This window comes from Pseudophryne corroboree, chromosome 9 (genome assembly GCF_028390025.1).
Source record: "Pseudophryne corroboree isolate aPseCor3 chromosome 9, aPseCor3.hap2, whole genome shotgun sequence".
Lineage (NCBI taxonomy): Eukaryota > Metazoa > Chordata > Amphibia > Anura > Myobatrachidae > Pseudophryne > Pseudophryne corroboree.
Window position 1 is genome coordinate 440,585,425 of NC_086452.1, and position 19,404 is coordinate 440,604,828.

The 19,404-nt window shown below is 48.9% G+C and overlaps 1 protein-coding gene across 3 annotated transcripts in view; it reads left to right on the plus strand.

Annotated features, from left to right (window-relative positions):
• The window catches only part of LOC134958471 (sodium- and chloride-dependent creatine transporter 1-like), a 172,954-nt gene that overhangs the window by 47,455 nt on the left and 106,095 nt on the right, over positions 1–19,404 (plus strand). For all 3 annotated transcript variants that reach the window (XM_063941115.1, XM_063941114.1, XM_063941116.1), the window contains exon 2: positions 18,431–18,679. In XM_063941115.1, the coding sequence (XP_063797185.1) occupies positions 18,431–18,679 (249 nt within the window). The remainder of the gene's footprint in view (positions 1–18,430; positions 18,680–19,404) is intronic.

The following is a 19,404-nucleotide window of genomic DNA, read 5'->3' on the forward strand; positions in this document are numbered from 1 at the left end:
AATACGATGGAGGAGAGGAAACAGATGGTAGGGCTTTCATGAGGCTCATGTTTTGTCTCTGGATACTCGTACGATGACAATTCTTTATCCATACTTCTAAAACCACCTCCTGAATGCGTCTAGCCAGTATGGGATCCTCAGGCTGCTGTGTTATCGATCCTGTGCTTTTGGTATTGTGCAAGATGAACAGATGCTTAGGAGCAATCTGCTGAGAGTATAATGAAGCCTGGGAGCTATCAGGAGAGCCTTGTTTATCCTGAGACTGAGAAGGAAGGAGTCCAAGATAACGCTTTTGTTGCCGGGAAGCCAATCTTAGAGTTTCTCTTTACTGCTTCCTAATTAAAATCTGGCTTTTAGCCACTGGTGCACGCCAAGTCCAACTTTTCTGCTAAATTGAAAGAAATAAACTCAAGTTGTACGAAATGAGCATTGTGTTTAGAGGTTTTGGCATGTGAGTGTTTTGACCCTCTTGATTAAACAAAGTTTATATACTGTGTGAGCAGTGCTACGCGGGATCCGGATTGAAAGTCGACAGTAACTAGGTCGACAATGTCTAGGTCGACCACTATTGGTCGACAGTAACTAGGTCGACAGGGTGTCTAGGTCGACAGGGTCTTTAGGTCAACATGTTCTAGGTCGACAGGTCAAAAGGTCGACATGAGTTTTTCACAATTTTTTTTCTTTTTTTGAACCTTTTCATACTTAACGATCCACGTGGACTACGATTGGAACGGTAATCTGTGCCGAGCGAAGCGGTAGCGGAGCGAAGGCACCATGCCCGAAGCATGGCGAGCGAAGCGAGCCATGCGAGGGGACGCGGTGCACTAATTGGGGTTCCCGGTCACTCTACGAAGAAAACGACACCAAAATAACATAAAAAACTCATGTCGACCTTTTGACCTGTTGACCTAGAACATGTCGACCTAAAGACCCTGTCGACCTAGTTACTGTCGACCAATAGTGGTCGACCTATACATTGTCGACCTAGTTACTGTCGACTTTCAATACCACACCCGTGCTACGCATCTGCTTTAAATGGAGGCTTGATAAAGTACGTAGGTGGCTCTTGCTTATACCAACCAATCAAATTCTGACATTGTGCTAAACGATAGCTAGAACCTGATTGGTTGTTATGGCCAATTTCTGCACTTTATTTCTCTTGAAGGTTTGATAGTTGATACATCTGCCCTATAGGGTCCCAATTAAAGTTAGGAGAAAATCGATCTAAAAGGTATAAGTTTGTACCTGGCCAAACAATGCTGTAGTGGAGCGGTACAAATGCATTTCACCTTTTACACGTAGGTAACATACTTTCTGCTTTAGCATGTAGCACACAAATACCGGGCAGCATTCTATAACACTGCAATATACAGCTGAGCTGGGGTGTGTACATTATATATTTGCAGCGCAACATTGATCTGCAAAGGTGTGAAAGGTTACCTCCAGCTGGGTTATCACTGCCTTGCAATTAAGCCCTTTATATTGACTTGGGGTTTTTAGTAATATTAGGAATGTAGAAGCAACGGGACTGCGAGATAGAATGAAAGATGCGAGGAGGACAGCAGATGACAGAGTAAAAGGGGACACAATGGCAGCAGACTGGGGACATTGTGGTTTTGAAGCATTAAGAAATTCAAAGAGAGTGACAGTTGGTCACATAAGATAGCACAGAGGGGTATATTTACTAACATTCGTAATTTTCGGAAAAAGTTCAAAGTTCAATCACGAATGACATCGAAAGTGTAAAACTGCAACTTTTTGAATTTATTACGCCTAATTTACTAAGCTGCCGTATTCGGATTTTTCATTTGTTCCGATGTCGATGTCATTCGTGTTTTTTTCCCGTTTTTTACGGCAGTGATTAGCAAAACACTGCCGACTTTATCACAATGAATCTCGGCCGGATCTGTGTGATCCGTGCTGGGGTTCATTTTTTATTTTTATTTTAAATAAACACTGTAAAACGGAGAAAAAAAATGCGTGGGGTTCCCCCTCCTAAGCATAACCAGCCTCGGGCTCTTTGAGCCGACCCTGGTTGCAGAAATATGGGGGGAAAAATGACAGGGGTTCCCCCATATTTAAGCAACCAGCATCGGGCTCTGCGCCTGGTCCTGATTCCAAAAATACGGGGGACAAAAAGAGTAGGGGTCCCCCGTATTTTTAAAACCAGCACCGGGCTCCACTAGCTGGACAGATAATGCCACAGCCGGGGGTCACTTTTATACAGTGCCCTGCGGCCGTGGCATCAAATATCCAACTAGTCACCCCTGGCCGGGGTACCCTGGGGGAGTGGGGACCCCTTCAATCAAGGGGTCCCCCCCCCCAGCCACCCAAGGGCCAGGGGTGAAGCCCGAGGCTGTCCCCCCCATCCAATTGGCTGCGGATGGGGGGCTGATAGCCTTTTGTGAAAATGAAAAGATATTGTTTTTAGTAGCAGTACTACAAGGCCCAGCAAGCCTCCCCCGCATGCTGGTACTTGGAGAACCACAAGTACCAGCATGCGGCGGAAAAACGGGCCCGCTGGTACCTGTAGTACTACTACTAAAAAAATACCCAAAAAAAGACAAGACACACACACCTTGAAAGTAAAGTTTTATTACATGCATCCACACAAACATACATACATACTTACCTTATGTTCACACGAGGGTCGGTCCTCTTCTCCAGTAGAATCCATGGGGTACCTGTTGAATAAATTCTACTCACCAGATCCAGGGTCCCAGGCTCCTCGTAGCATCCATTTGTAATCCACGTACTTGAATAAAATAAAAAAACGGAAAGCCGAGCCACGCACTGAAAGGGGACCCATGTTTGCACATGGGCCCCCTTTCCCCGAATGCCAGAAACCCACTCTGACTGATGTCTAAGTGGGTTTCTTCAGCCAATCAGGGAGCGCCACGTTGTAGCACCCTCCTGATCGGCTGTGTGCTCCTGTACTGACTGACAGGCGGCACACGGCAGTGTTACAATGTAGCGCCTATGCGCTCCATTGTAACCAATGGTGGGAACTTTGTAGTCAGCGGTTGACCGAAAGTGACCTCACCGCTGACCACAAAGTTCCCACCATTGGTTACAATGGAGCGCATAGGCGCTACATTGTAACACTGCCGTGTGCCGCCTGTCAGACAGTACAGGAGCACACAGCCGATCAGGAGGGTGCTACAACGTGGCGCTCCCTGATTGGCTGAAGAAACCCACTTAGACATCAGTCAGAGTGGGTTTCTGGCATTCGGGGAAAGGGGGCCCATGTGCAAACATGGGTCCCCTTTCAGTGCGTGGCTCGGCTCTCCGTTTTTTTATTTTATTCAAGTACGTGGATTACAAATGGATGCTACGAGGAGCCTGGGACCCTGGATCTGGTGAGTAGAATTTATTCAACAGGTACCCCATGGATTCTACTGGAGAAGAGGACCGACCCTCGTGTGAACATAAGGTAAGTATGTATGTATGTTTGTGTGGATGCATGTAATAAAACTTTACTTTCAAGGTGTGTGTGTCTTGTCTTTTTTTGGGTATTTTTTTAGTAGTAGTACTACAGGTACCAGCGGGCCCGTTTTTCCGCCGCATGCTGGTACTTGTGGTTCTCCAAGTACCAGCATGCGGGGGAGGCTTGCTGGGCCTTGTAGTACTGCTACTAAAAACAATATCTTTTCATTTTCACAAAAGGCTATCAGCCCCCCATCCGCAGCCAATTGGATGGGGGGGACAGCCTCGGGCTTCACCCCTGGCCCTTGGGTGGCTGGGGGGGGGACCCCTTGATTGAAGGGGTCCCCACTCCCCCAGGGTACCCCGGCCAGGGGTGACTAGTTGGATATTTGATGCCACGGCCGCAGGGCACTGTATAAAAGTGACCCCCGGCTGTGGCATTATCTGTCCAGCTAGTGGAGCCCGGAGCTGGTTTTAAAAATACGGGGGACCCCTACTCTTTTTGTCCCCCGTATTTTTGGAACCAGGACCAGGCGCAGAGCCCGATGCTGGTTGCTTAAATATGGGGGAACCCCTGTCAATTTTTTCCCCATATTTCTGCAACCAGGATCGGCTCAAAGAGCCCGAGGCTGGTTATGCTTAGGAGGGGGCACCCCACGCAATTTTTTTTAAGAAAATAACCACTTTCCCACCCCTTCCCACTGATATACATGCACGGATCTCATGGATCCCTGCATGCCTATACAATCACGGATTAAAAAAGCAGGTCTGTTTTTTTTTAGCACTTTTTTACGAGTTGTAATTTTTCACGGCAGTGTTTTTTTTTTTTTTTGCTTTGCACTTCTTAGTAAATTACCGAGATTCATACTTAAACAGCCGCGTTTTGACCGATGGTGTATTCATTTGTATTTTTTTTGTTGGACTTCCAAAAAATTATGAATGCCCTCATCACTGCCGTGATTATTGCTTAGTAAATTACAGAGATGACACTTTAAGGAAAAAACGGCATCTCGGTCAAAATCGGGACCTTAGTAAATATACCCCAGAGTGGGAGAGGTAGATTTGGGAGTGGTACTGCAGCTATTTAACTTAATTCACCAAGAGAAACAAGGGGTCAGTAAGAAGGGCAGGCGGACGAGTAGAAACATGTGGGACTCCAGTAGATAGAATGGAGAATGTGCCAGAAGTAGAGCCACTGATGGTGTAGATGGATTGGTAAGAAGCTAGAAAGGAAAGAACCGTGTCATGAAAGGCAAGGTTTGGCAGGCTGAACTTGGGAGTCCAGACTTAGCCATGATTCAATTGTTGGTCACCTTTGTGAGTAGAATGTTAGGGGCAGATTCCTGAGTGCAGGGAGTCTCGAAGAATGTGAGAAGAAAGAAGGTGAGCCAGGTGCAGCACAAGGGGCTCAAGTGCTTTGGAGGCAAAGAGAGGAGAATATGGTGGTGGTGGTGGTGGTGGTGGTAGGAGAGAAAGGGTCTAGGACAAAGAGAGGGAACAGAGAAGTTAGGAAGGTATAGGGATCCTCTCGACTTTATCTCTCACCCTTGGTAAGAGACAAAGTCAGGGGAGAAGAGAGAAGCTGAGGAGGAATCAGATCAAGTTTAGAGACCTTGTCCTTGGTAAAGGGTAGAATAATCTGAGGATGGATTAGGGAGGACAGGAAGAGTGCGATGTGTGTGGGGTCTGGCATGAATCAAAATCCTGATGGAAAGTCTTGATATTACCTTTGTAGTAGGTACAAAGTCATAGGATATGAGAACGAAGGGGAAGGTGGTGCAGGTGAGTAGATAAAGAACTGAACATGACAATTCGACATTGAGGTCTAGAAGGCGAGTGGTTATTAGTAACATGATGCAGTTGTGTTTGGCAAGTTAAAACGTAGCGCTTAGTGTGCCACCGTTGGGGTCTGAATGTGGTGGTTAGAGCTACCTTGCCCTGGGCTGAGCCACATCTGAGCAAGCCAGCGTATTATAGCAGGGAGGAGGAGTCAGTGACGGTGAATTTAAAGTTCCAGGATGTAAACCATTTCCTGAGCTTGCACACTAACATATCAACACAATTGTGTCTGCCCAAAGTAAAACGCGTCTGTGAAGTGAAGGTAACTCACCTCCACCCTCCCTCACGTTTCCCTTTTCCATCACTGACACAGATCAGTATGCGTGCCTGGTTAGCTGTATGTGAATTTCAAAGACGATGGAAGCCAACATCTCCCGGTGTCTACAAAACAATTATAAATGTATTTATTCTCCCAGCAAATGATTCCTTGATTGTATTATCCTGCAATCTGTTAATAAAGAATTGAGACAGTTTAAAACGTCGGCGATACAGTGCAATTTCCTGTGCAAACAAATGAAATTGGTCATCCATTATACAGTGACATGAGAACAGATGGGCGGCTGGGAGGTATGCGTTACCGGGGGAGAGGATTCAGTCTGCATATCCTGTTGCATGGGCTGTGAGTGAGCTCACACTGCTGGTAATACAACATCCACAGTATTAAGAGACTGTACCTATCTGGGTTTCTTCCAGGTGGTTTGATCCTACTTCTTCCACCTGTCCCGTCACATTTGCAGAGCTTTGTGCATACAGTATGGGAGATGCTTCATATCATTGCTCACTGCACCAGCTGCATAAATAAACCTCAGAGGGACTGAGTTGGGTGTTTAGACGTCTGCGGAGTGTATCTCGCACTGCATGTCCTCCGGAACTGAGTACAGGGCAGTGGCAAACGCAGGATTTCTAGACGGGGGTTTCCATGCAGTACGCAATCTCCCACTCTGTGGAACATTGGAGCAAGTGCGGGAGTCTGGGGGAGCGGTAGAAGAACCTAATAACAACCCTGGACATTAATGTAAACAATGGTCTTTTTTTACACTTTTTACTGTATGGAATACAGTTTAATATTTAGCACTATAGATGGTCAACGGTATAGGCTGTATCAAACAAATAATATAAATAAGTGGTCAGGGAAAGGTTAAACATACTGTAATAAATAAATACACAAACATAATAGAACCATTACTGCACTTTCTAAGCACACATTCTCCCACCTCATGGTAAGGCTCCTGTCTCTTCTTCCTGGCAGCTACTCTCTGGTCCAGTGCCCTTATTGTGTACTCAGATCCACACACACAGCAAACTTGGTAAAAGAAGCTTCTGCCACTGGGCATGTGCAGCAGCTCCGCTCTGTGCCTTAAACTGCATGATGTGGCGGCAGCTTTAGTAATCGTATTATATATCATTGCTATTGTTTTCATAATTTGAGCTACTTGCCAAGAGTAGGGGGTTTCCGGGCAACCGGAACCCCCCCTCCCCCTCCCCTGCGTTTGACTATGCAGGGCCGGCACAAATGTTCCCTGATGATGATGGGTGTAAGAGGGTGGCGGTGTGGTGCGTGTAGTGCCTGCTGCCGTGCAGGCAGTGGCGGATTTAGGGGGGGGGGGCACCGAGGCACGTGCACCCCCTGTCATTTTTAGTAGATTTTTGCATTTTATTTTTTTTAAGTGCGCACGGCGGGCGCGGCGCGCACTTCCGTTATGATGAGGCTGCTGCAGCTGCTAATGGTCCAGGATTGGCTCCCTTGAGAAACGTGACATGCAGTCAGTCAGTGCATGTCACGTTTCTGTGCAGAGGAGCCGAGCAGGAGGAGGTCCCAGCTTCAGCCCGCCGCCGCCGCTACTGAGGGACAACACCGTCCGTGACCCAGCCGCCAGTCACACAGCGCTGCGCAGCCAGCCCTGATCACCCCCTTCCTCCTCCCCCACATGGAGAGCCGTGGCACAGGCAACAGTGCCCGATCCGACCACCCGCCCTTTTCAGTTGAGCCTGACAGGGGATGTGGCTGCTATGGGGCATGGACTTTTTACAGGTCCCGCCGCTCCCCTGCAACCAGACACCTGTATTGTCTTCCAACGCTGGTACTTTAGCCCCACCAGCTCTCCCCAGAGCTCAGCTCCATGCTGCAGAGTGCACGCTGCACGGAATCTAGGATTTCCACCCCTGTGCCTGCCCTGCCACCTGCTCAGGACCTAGGTGAGTGCCTTGCCGTAATGTGTAAAAAGGGGACTGGGGGACTCTGTCTGCCGTAATGTGTAAAAAGAGGACTGGGGGACTCTGTCTGCCGTAATGTGTAAAAAGGGGGCACTGTCTGCCGTAATGTGTAAAAAGGGGGCGCTGTCTGCCGTAATGTGTAAAAAGGGGACGCGGTCTACCGTAATGTGTAAAAAGGGGACGCGGTCTGCCGTAATGTGTAAAAAGGGGGACGCTGTCTGCCGTAATGTGTAAAAAGGGGACGCTATCTGCCGTAATGTGTAAAAGGGGGACGCTGTCTGCCGTAATGTGCAAAAAGGGGACGCTGTCTGCCGTAATGTGTAAAAAGGGGACGCTGTCTGCCGTAATGTGCAAAAAGGGGACGCTGTCTGGCGTAATGTGCAAAAAGGGGACGCTGTCTGCCGTAATGTGTAAAAAGGGGACGCTGTCTGCCGTAATGTGTTAATAGGGGGACGATCTGCCGTAATGGGTAAAAGGGGCTCTACCTGGTGTAGTGGCGCTACTGTGCGGGCGTAATTTGAATAATGGAGACTACTGTGCACCGTAGTATGAATTGGTATTATTTTGTGGCCACACCCCTTCCCCATGAAGCCATGCCCCTATATATTTTTTGCGCGCCTACGGCGCGCACTGCCCCTGTCTTGCATGGGGAGGAGGGAGGCGCCAATGCCATTTCTTTCACATAGCGCCAAAATGCCTAGTTACGGCACCGGTGGGTACCTATCAGGAGCAGTGGGTACTCGACTGGACTGTACTCCTGGGCACCTGGCTACACAGCAGAAGTGGGTCTGATGTCAGAGGGCTTCCAGTTCAGATGGAGATGCTTAATTCAATGTGTATGTATGTATGTATGTATGTATCTATCTGTATTAATGTGTGTATATATAGCCAGTTGGTGCTTCCCTCCCCTCTGTAGAATAACATACCCCCCCCCCCCACTATTGGCCTTCCATATGGAGGAGACACCCTCACTGCTGCCCTACCCTCCATATCCCCCTTCCCTCCTCCTACTGCCCTTGTTGTGAGGCCACGCGCACGTTCATGGGACCGCACGCTGAAGGCGTGCCCCCCCTGTCATTTTTTCCTGGATCCGCCCCTGCGTGCAGGTGTAGGTTCGCCACTTACCAGGCACCGCACTCTCTCACCTTCAGGTACCGAAACCTTCAACGAACCTGGAAAATCTTCAGTCGGACCCGGACACGATGACCTAGGAGGAAGGAGATTGCTGAGTGCCGTCCTCCTGACTGTGGACCGAAACGCCCTCCGGAACCGAGGAAAATGCGCTTTCGGGCTAGGTGAGGGTCATCCCAGGCGTACGCCTCAGAGCCCGAATTTCACCTATTGGCACTCTCGCACCAGGTGGAAATTCTACCTTGCACCGGCGTGCAAGGCTCACCGCTCGCCCTGAAGGAAGGGAGACAGATAGGGACACACAGAAGGAACACACAGACAGATGTTACTCACCGTCCTACGTCTTGTACTCCGATCTTCTCCACTTACAGGTCCCTGTAAGGAGGCAAAGAGAGAAACAGCCGTGCAGGGCCTAACTCTAACCTAGTGTGCATCCGCTACACTAGCTACATAACAAAGCCCTCAAACTGGCTCAAGTGTGGGTGGTGCAACACAAACTATGCACAAACTCTAAAACAACATTTTGCCCTGCACGGTAACAACACACATATCAGAGTACAACATCAAACGGTGCCGTTCCTTTATATCCCTACCTGCACTCTGGGGGGTGCACGCCGCACAGCCTTCCTATACCCTCTCTTAGGTGGGGCTCAGGTCAAGCGGACCTGCCTACCTAAACACCTCAGGGTGGCCTGGGCCTAGTGCCCGGTGCCACCTTTATTCACCTCGGGGGAGGGGGGGGCACTTACTCACTGGGCCTAGCGCCCCCTGACTGCACACAGGCCGCAGGCCTGACTTCACCCACGGGCCTAGCGCCCGCCTAACTCGTCACTCGTTGGGTGACCTGGGCCTAGTACCCAGCGTCACCTTATATTCACCTAGCGGCCGCCAACTGAGCTAGGGCCTAATGCCCTCTTATGTCCCCCAGTCCTATTGCCTGCGCTTGCCCTCGGGCCTAATGCCCGCCTATCTTGCCCCACGGGCCGGGGGGGCCCGACTAAACGTGGCCACGGGCCTAGTGCCCGGCTAACAGGGCCACGGGCCTGACTGTGCCACGGGCCGGGAGGGCCCGACTATGTGCCCACAGGCCGGAAGGGCCTGACTGTGCCCACGGGCCTAATGCCCGAACACCCGGTGGTCTAGGGAGGAGCGGGTACAGGGGCACCTGAGAAGGGCCTACCTGAACCGCTGGGAGAGGCACCAGGGGGAGCTTCGTCAGCTCTTTTCCTTTCCACCCCTGGTGACCTCTCCGGCGCTCCTTTTCAATCTTCGGCCACTGGCCCGTCCTGGTCAGCGCCGGCGCCGCCGTCGCCTCGCCGCCTCCAGCCGCTGCTGGACATCTTCTTTCCCGGGCCTGGAGTCTTCTGGCCTCTTCCGCGGCCACCCGAGCTCTTCAGCGCTCTTCCGCGCGCCCTCCGTCTTCGGCTCCCGCCCGGCGTCTGACATCAGACGCCAGGGGCGGGGCCCATGACGCGGCGAGCGCCGATTGGCTCGTCGCGCCCGCCTCCGATTGGCCGGCGAGCCTCGATTGGCTCGCGGACGGTGCCGGGTTTGAAAAGACGCCGGCGGCGCTTCTCATTGGCGGCCCAAGTGGCGCCAAGTTTAAAGCGCCGCCGCGCCGCTACCCGCCGCCGACGATAGTCCGGTGCAGGGAAATATCTGGTCCCTGCACCGGACACCCGCCGCTGCAACGATGTGCCCTGTAGTACAGGGCACATCTCCACATGGGTATCAAAGCAAGTGTACGGACAGGGTTGTCCCGCTCGCAAAGATGCCTGCAACTCATGTTCAACCCGGCGTCAGGGCGGATAGTGTCCCCTTGGCTGCAGGCTGATTAGTACCCAGAATTAAACACAATCAAAGCAATCTCTACCTGACTCCCAGCCTGCAGCCAGGCAGTGAATGGCTGTCAGCATGCTGATTGGTGGACGGTTGGAGCTATCTGCCAATCAGAGCGCTCACAGCCATTCACTGTATGGAAGCATGTGGAGAGACAGTGCGGGCCGAGGAGGGGTAAGTTATGATTTTTTTAAATGTATTCCTGTGAATGGGTGGGTGGCCCCTAGGGCATTGCTTTGCTCAGGGCCTACAATCCCGCTAAGCCGCCCCTGCAAATGAACAGCCCTGGTTTCCCAGATGCCTTTAATCCCCTAGATTGAATGTAGTTCCAATGTACACACAGATTTGTGGCACAGGGTTTGTAAAGAGAATATGGGGTCTCTTCATGAAGCAGTGAAAAGTGTGGAGAAGTGAGCCAGTGGAGATGTTGCCATTGGCAACCAATCAGCACTGAAGTAACATTTATAATTTGCATACTATAAAATAATACAGAGCAGCTGATTGGTCGCCATGGGCAACTTCTCCACTTGCTCACTTCTCCATTCTTTTCACTGCTTCATGAATAGCCCTCTATGTTAGTGGCACAGCAATAGATTGTAAGCTTGCGAGCAGGGCCCTCCTACCTCTATGTCTGTCTGTTTTTGCCCAGTTTGTTCTATTACTGTTGTTCTAAATGTAAAGCGCAACAGAATATTATAATCTTTATTTTAATAAATAAATAAAATAAATAGGAGGCCACGGAATAATTACTCAGGTTTCTCATGTTACATTGTAGATAAATATTTCTACATTATACCCCAAATTCTGAGCACACTTTTAGGAGGGTATTAGTTAGGGAATGATAGACATTACTTTATTAAAAGGAAAATCAAATAATATTAAATATTATACCTAAAACGCACAAAAAAGTTAATGATGTATTTGCAAACAAACCGTCCATACCACGTACAGCAACAAAATGCAAAGTGTTCATTAGAGGCCGCCCAACCCCTTACAAAGTGACGGCGTTAATGTAGCTACAAAAGTGGTAAAAGAAACAGTCAAAGCAGCAAACTCAGCTCCCATACAGGAGATATACTGTATATAGGGGGTCATTCCGAGTTGTTCGCTCTGTAAATTTCTTCGCATCGCAGCGATTTTCCGCTTAGTGCGCATGCGCAATGTTCGCACTGCGACTGCGCCAAGTAAATTTGCTATGCAGTTAGGAATTTTTCTCATGGCTTTTTCTTCGTTCTGGTGATCGTAATGTGATTGACAGGAAGTGGGTGTTTCTGGGTGGAAACAGGCCGTTTTATGGGCGTGTGGGAAAACGCTACCGTTTCTGGGAAAAACGCGGGAGTGGCTGGAGAAACGGAGGAGTGTCTGGGCGAACGCTGGGTGTGTTTGTGACGTCAAACCAGGAACGACAAGCACTGAACTGCTCGCAGATGCCGAGTAAGTCTCGAGCTACTCAGAAACTGCACAGAGAGGTCTTTTCGCAATATTGCGAATCTTTCGTTCGCAACTTTAAGAAGCTAAGATTCACTCCCAGTAGGCGGCGGCTTAGCGTGTGTAAAGCTGCTAAAAGCAGCTTGCGAGTGAACAACTCGGAATGAGGACCATAGACCCTCATTACAAGTTGGTCGCTCGCTAGCTACTTTTTTGCAGCCGTGCAAACGCATAGTCGCCGCCCACGGGGGAGTGTATTTTCGCCTTGCAAGTGTGTGATCGCCTGTGCAGCCGAGCATTGTGCAAAACAAGACCAGCCCTGAAGTTACTTATTCTGTGCGATAATCCTAGCGACAGAGGTCCCGGAATTGACGTCAGACACCCGCCCTGCAAAAGCCTGGTCACACCTGCGTTTTCCCTACCGCTCCCAGAAAACGGTCAGTTGACACCCATAAACGCCCTCTTCCTGTCAATCTCCTTGCACAGCAACGATGCTGTTTGTACCCGTACGACGCGCGTGCACATTGCGGTGCATACGCATGCACAGTTTTGCCGTTTTTTTTTACCTGATCGCTGCGCTGCGAAAATTGGCAGCAAAGCTATCAACTCGGAATGACCCCCACAGGGGCCTCTTCATTAAGGTGAAAGGTCCCGTTATACATGACGTCTATCCTCCTCCTCTTCCGAAGGAAGACTGTATACGTCATTTGTTGCATATTATGCATTTTCTGTAAGTCTGCATGCGCAGCTGAGGCTAAATATATAAATTAACCCAATTATAAATATTGAATTCTATGAATATACTAAGTGCCCATGGGAAGAGAATGAAGGGATCTATTTGGTAATGAAATGAAGATGAGCAGGTGCGGGAGGGGGATGTGACCTTGGGGAGATATTGATCCCTTCTCTCCTGCAGACCTAATGGTCCTAAGATCTATAGATGACCGTCACATGACCTCAACCGTTTCCGCACGCCTGTTATATCATATGTACAGTATAGTCATTCTGCCAGTTATGCTGCATGACCCTAATTTCCAGGAATAATCTCAGGTCCTAAGTATTTGTTGTTGGAAATCAATGTCCCTGCAAATGTCCCTGTTTCTCTGTAATGATTGGCTGAACAGGACGCATATCTTCTGCCGGGGTTCTTCCTACTGGCTGTAATGGTCCCATCATGCCTCACTCTTCTATATCCTTATAACTCGGCTTGCCATGGGGTTGTCAATCCCCGCCCCCTTCCCTTTGGAATTCCCATGTGCACATATGGTACATTCATAGGGGAGGAGCTTTGACACCTGCTTCTATTTTTGCAGCTGATAGAACACCCTGATACCAAATCCAATATTAACAGCAGCACAGACTGTTTCAGGAGATAAGCGTATAGATCCTGTGGGAGGGAGGGACCCTTCCACTCATGTGATTGTATCAGTAGGACAGGGCTGCATGTGAAGGGCAGTGACATGATGTGAGGAGGGGAAAGGAGGCAGCAGGAAGCCACAGACTGAGAGTTATATAGTGGGAGGAGCAGGGTCCCCAGCAGCACAGAGTATATCAGGAGATGAGTGATGTCTCAGTGAGGACAGGGCTGCATGTGACAGGGGCAGTGACATGATGTGAGGAGGGGAATGGTGGCAGAAGAAGCCACAGACAGTTATATAGTGGGAGGAGCAGGGTCCCCAGCAGCACAGAGTATATCAGGAGATGAGTGATGTGTCAGTGAGGACAGGGCTGCATGTGACAGGGGCAGTGACATGATGTGAGGAGGGGAAAGGAGGCAGCAGGAAGCCACAGACTGAGAGTTATATAGTGGGAAGAGCAGGGTCCCCAGCAGCACAGTGTATATCAGGAGATGAGTGTGTTAGTGCGGTTAGGGCTATATGAGGGGCAGTGACATGATGTGAGGAGGGGAAAGGAGGCAGCAGGAAGCCACAGACTGAGAGTTATGTAGTGGGAGGAGCAGGGTCTCCAGCAGCACAGAGTATATCAGGAGATGAGAGATGTGTCAGTGAGGACAGGGCTGCATGTGACAGGGGCAGTGACATGATGTGAGGTAGGGAATGGAGGCAGCAGGAAGACACAGACTGAGAGTTATATAGTGGGATGAGCAGGGTCCCCAGCAGCACAGAGTATATCAGGAGATGAGTGATGTCTCAGTGAGGACAGGGCTGCATGTGACAGGGGCAGTGACATGATGTGAGGAGGGGAATGGAGGCAGCAGGAAGCCACAGACTGAGAGTTATATAGTGGGAGGAGCAGGGTCCCCAGCAGCACAGAGTATATCAGGAGATGAGTGATGTCTCAGTAAGGACAGGGCTGCATGTGACAGGGGCAGTGACATGATGTGAGGAGGGGAATGGAGGCAGCAGGAAGCCACAGACTGAGAGTTATATAGTGGGAGGAGCAGGGTGCTCCAGCAGCACAGAGTATATCAGGAGATGAGAGATGTGTCAGTGAGGACAGGGCTGCATGTGACAGGGGCAGTGACATGATGTGAGGTAGGGAATGGAGGCAGCAGGAAGACACAGACTGAGAGTTATATAGTGGGAGGAGCAGGGTCCCCAGCAGCACAGAGTATATCAGGAGATGAGTGATGTCTCAGTGAGGACAGGGCTGCATGTGACAGGGGCAGTGACATGATGTGAGGAGGGGAATGGAGACAGCAGGAAGCCACAGACTGAGAGTTATATAGTGGGAGGAGCAGGGTGCTCCAGCAGCACAGATTATATCAGGAGATGAGAGATGTGTCAGTGAGGACAGGGCTGCATGTGACAGGGGCAGTGACATGATGTGAGGTAGGGAATGGAGGCAGCAGGAAGACACAGACTGAGAGTTATATAGTGGAAGAAGCAGAGTCTCCAGCAGGACAGAGCTGCATGTGACAGGGACAGAGACATGCTGTGATGAGATGGATGGAAGCACCAGGAAGCCACAGACTGAGTGCTATATAGAGGAAGGAGCAGGGTCACCCAGCAGCACAGAGTATATCAGGAGATGAGTGACGTGTCAGTGAGGACAGGGCTGCATGTGACAGGGGCAGTGACATGATGTGAGGAGGGGAATGGAGGCAGCAGGAGGCCAGAGACTGAGAGTTATATAGTGGGAGGAGCAGGGTCCCCAGCAGCACAGAGTATATCAGGAGAAGAGTGATGTGTCAGTGAGGACAGGGCTGCATGTGACAGGGGCAGTGAAGACTTATGCAGAATTTCATACAGAGAACTTGCTTGGTTACTATGGGTCTGTTTTTCCGTTACGCTATCAGACTTGGGCTCTATATCCACGTTGAAAGAAAAAAAGTAAAAATATTGCAAAAGAAAAGGATTCCCAGTATATACAAATAATAGAATGTTATCATTATGGACACTGGGGGTCATTCTGAGTTGTTCGCTCGTTGCCGATTTTCGCTATGCTGCGATTTGTTGCTAAATGCGCATGCGCAAGGCACGCAGGGCGCATGCGCTTAGTTATTTAACTAAAAACTTAGTAGAGTTGCTTTGGATCCTGCTGCGCTTTTCAGTCGCACTGCTGATCGGTGAATGATTGACAGGAAAGGGGCGTTTCTGGGTGGTAACTGAGCGTTTTCCGGGAGTATGCTAAAAAACGCAGGCGTGTCAGGGAAAAACGCGGGAGTGTCTGGAGAAACGGGGGAGTGGCTGGCCGAACGCAGGGCGTGTTTGTGACGTCAAGCCACGAACTAAACTGACTGAACTGATCGCAATCTGTGAGTAAGTCTGGAGCTACTCAGAAACTGCTAAGAATTTTCTATTCGCAATTCTGCTTATCTTTCATTCGCTATTCTGCTAAGCTAAGATACACTCCCAGGGGGCGGCGGCCTAGCGTGTGCAATGCTGCTAAAAGCAGCTAGCGAGCGAACAACTTGGAATGAGGGCCCATGTGCCACTGCACTCCTATCACGTGTTATCCTTTATGAATATTGTCATTTTATTATCTATATGCTGCCGTTACAAGTAGTAAGCGCCCAGTGATCACACAGATCTCGCTTAATTCACCTAATTTAAGAGATAATTGTGTTATAATTGTTAATTAATCAGGTATGTAATTACACAGAGTAATTTCTCTGTCGTACAGGGAAAGCTAATTGTCATCACAAGTTCCAACATACAATTATTATTTGGGCAATGTGTGATGTGCACAGAAGTCACAGTCAGGAGAAATAGATGCTCACTGTAGAGCAGGGGTGGGGAACCTTTTTTCTACCAAGGGCCATTTGGATATTTATAAAATCCTTCGGGGGCCATACAAAAATTATCAACTTAAAAATGAGCCTGCCCCCCCCCCAGTCAGTTGTACTTGTTATGCCCCATTAGATATACCCCCAGTCAGCTGTTATGCCCCCAGTAGATATGCCCCCAGTAGTTATGCCCCAGTAGATATACCCCCAGTCAGTTGTTATGCCCCAGTAGATATGCCCCCAGTAAGTATGCCCCCAGTCACTTGTTATGCCCTATTAGATATGCCGCGTCACTTGTTATGCCCCATTAGATACGCCCCCAGTCAGTTGTTATGCCCCATTAGATATGCCCCCAGTCAGTTGTTATGCCCCATTAGATATGCCAGCAGTCAGTTGTTATGCCCCATTAGATATGCCCCCAGTCAGTTGTTATGCCCCATTAGATATGCCCCCAGTCACTTGTTATGCTCCATTAGATATGCCAGCAGTCAGTTGTTATGCCCCATTAGATATGCCCCCAGTCAGTTGTTATGCCCCATTAGATATGCCACCAGTCAGTTGTTATGCCCCATTAGATATGCCCCCAGTCAGTTGTTATGCCCCATTAGATATGCCCCCAGTCAGTTGTTATGCCCCATTAGATATGCCCCTTCACTTGTTATGCCCCATTAGATATGCCCCTTCACTTGTTATGCCCCATTAGATATGCCCTTTAGTAGCGACGCTTACACACACACACATTATAAGAAAACCCCCGCCACAATACTCACCAACCCCACTCCTGTTTCCGGACCATTGCCCCCCGCCTGGCCACTCACTCCTCAGAACTATGGGAGTGAAGTCATGACATCTCTCCCATAACACCGCACAGCAGCACACGCACACTGCCAGAGCCGGAAGCCGGAGCTCAGGAGTGAGCTCCTGCCTCCGGCTGCTTCTGAGGGTAAGTAACAAAATCTCAGCGGGCGCCCGGCTAGGTGAGCCTAGCCAGGCCGGATCAAGTGGCTCTGCGGGCCTTATACGGCCCTCGGGCCTGAGGTTCCCCACCCCTGCTGTATAGTATAGTGGCTGGTGCCAGGATAGGACGCGGTGAAACCTATCTACTGTATCTATCTAGATCAGCCATGTCAAACTCGTGGCTCTCCAGCTGTTGTGAAACTACAAGTCCCAGCATGCTTTGCCAGCATACTTTCCACTGATCAGCTGGTAAAGCATGCTGGGACTTGTAGTTTCAGAACAGCTGGATGACCATGACTTTGAAATGTCTGATCTAGATGATTGTGTATATTGGCACGGCGATGGATAAAATCAGAACACCATTGTGTGGTCCCATTAATGTGATGCCTACAGGATGCGAAAATAATAATAATAATAATAATAATAATAATAATAATAATAATAATAATAATAAAATGAAACAGCACAAGTGTTCCTAAAAATACACATAATAATGATTTTAATGATTACAAGTTGCACATTCACATTGGGGCAGATGTACTAAACCTTTGAGAGTGATAAAATGGAGAGAAATAAAGTAGCAGTCAATCAGCTCCTAACTGTTATGTTACAGACTATGGGGTCTATTTACTAAGCCGTGGAGAGAATAAAGCGGACAGAGATAAAGTGCCACCCAATCAGCTGCTAACTGACATTTACAGGCTGTTTTTTTTTTTTTTTTTAAATGACAGTTAGGAGCTGATTGTCTGGTACTTTATCTCCGTCCACTTTATCTCTCTCCAAAGCTTTGTAAATAGACCCCTCCGTTTGAAAAATTACAGGAGCTGATTGGTTGGTACTTTATCTCTCTCTCTCCACTTTATCACTCTCCAAAGCTTAGTACATCTGCCCTAGAGGGTTACAGTGTTCTACATTATACACTGAATTAGCGCTGGGTGCAAGTCTTACCCTGTCCTCCCCCCATCACCTCTGCATGATATTAATGCATCGCTTGTTTGCTGTTCTTTTGTACCTTGTCCTTCCGTATTACTTCTATAATTAGATATTGTGACCATCTATTGAATGTGGTTTTATGGAACAGATAGGATATTGCACTTATAGGAGACTGTTTGGGAGCCATTACTTTAATCTGTGCCTTTATGTGTATTTTTAGGACCACGGAATACAGCGGCTTTATTATTGTTCTATATTTGGCGCTGTGGATATTAGTGAGCGCTGGTTAGGCTATTTGGCACTGCTGTGTGTGACAGACAGATTAGATTGCATGCACCACCGAAGCAAGGCCAAAAATGAATGAATGCAGTCCCATCATTGTACTGCGCTGAGGAACATGTCGGCGCTATATTAATGCAGCGTTATAGTAATAGGAAGTATTGATCTCCTTTTTTTTTTCTTGTCTTGCTACAGAGAAAGATGGGGGCTATGGGGCCCCGGAAAGTGTGGTATCCGAGACAGCAGGAGGGGGGGAAGCAATCCCAGACGAAAAGGCTGCCATCGCTCCTCTGGTGCTGCCTGCGATGGGCCCAGTCAAAATACCCATCCCTGAGAGAGAGACTTGGACCCGGCAGATGGATTTCATCATGTCCTGTGTGGGCTTTGCGGTCGGACTAGGCAACGTGTGGAGGTTTCCGTATCTCTGCTACAAAAATGGAGGAGGTAAGGTCTGTGGGTGTCTTACTGGTGAAACCCAAAGAGAAAAATATATATGGTTACCGTTCTAAGGGGAAGTTGAGCAGTGAAGAAGTTGCCAATAGCAACCAATCAGAATAGAGGTAGCATTTATCAAGTACATTCTATAAAATGATAGATTGAAACTGATTGGTTGGGCAGCCTCTTCACTGGTCCACTCTTTTCACGGCTTGAATCATCAACCCCTAATTTTGAAAACAGACGAGTGTATTTATTATCTCAGCTACTTGTTGGATGCTGTTTGATTTCGTTGGGTCCATTTCTTGTCACAAACCGTCCTAACGTGTACCTTGTGAGGTCAACCAATGTTATTTCACCAGGAACTAGTTACGTCACTGAGGCATGAGGCAAATTATGTACATATTTTGGGGTGCGAGATGTACTAAGCCTTGGAGAGAGATAAAGTGGACAGAGATAAAGGTCCTCATTCCGAGTTGATCGCTCGCTAGCTGCTTTTAGCAGCAGTGCAAACGCTAAGCCACCGCCCTCAGGGAGTGTATCTTAGCTTAGCAGAAGTGCGACTGAAAGGTTAGCAGAACAGTGTTGAAATTATTTCATGCAGTTTCAGAGTAGCGGCAGACCTACTCCTTCCTTGCAATCACTTCAGACAGTTTAGTTCCTGCCTTGACGTCACAAACACGCCCTGCGTTCGGCCAGCCACTCTCCCGTTTCCCCAGGCACGCCTGCGCTTT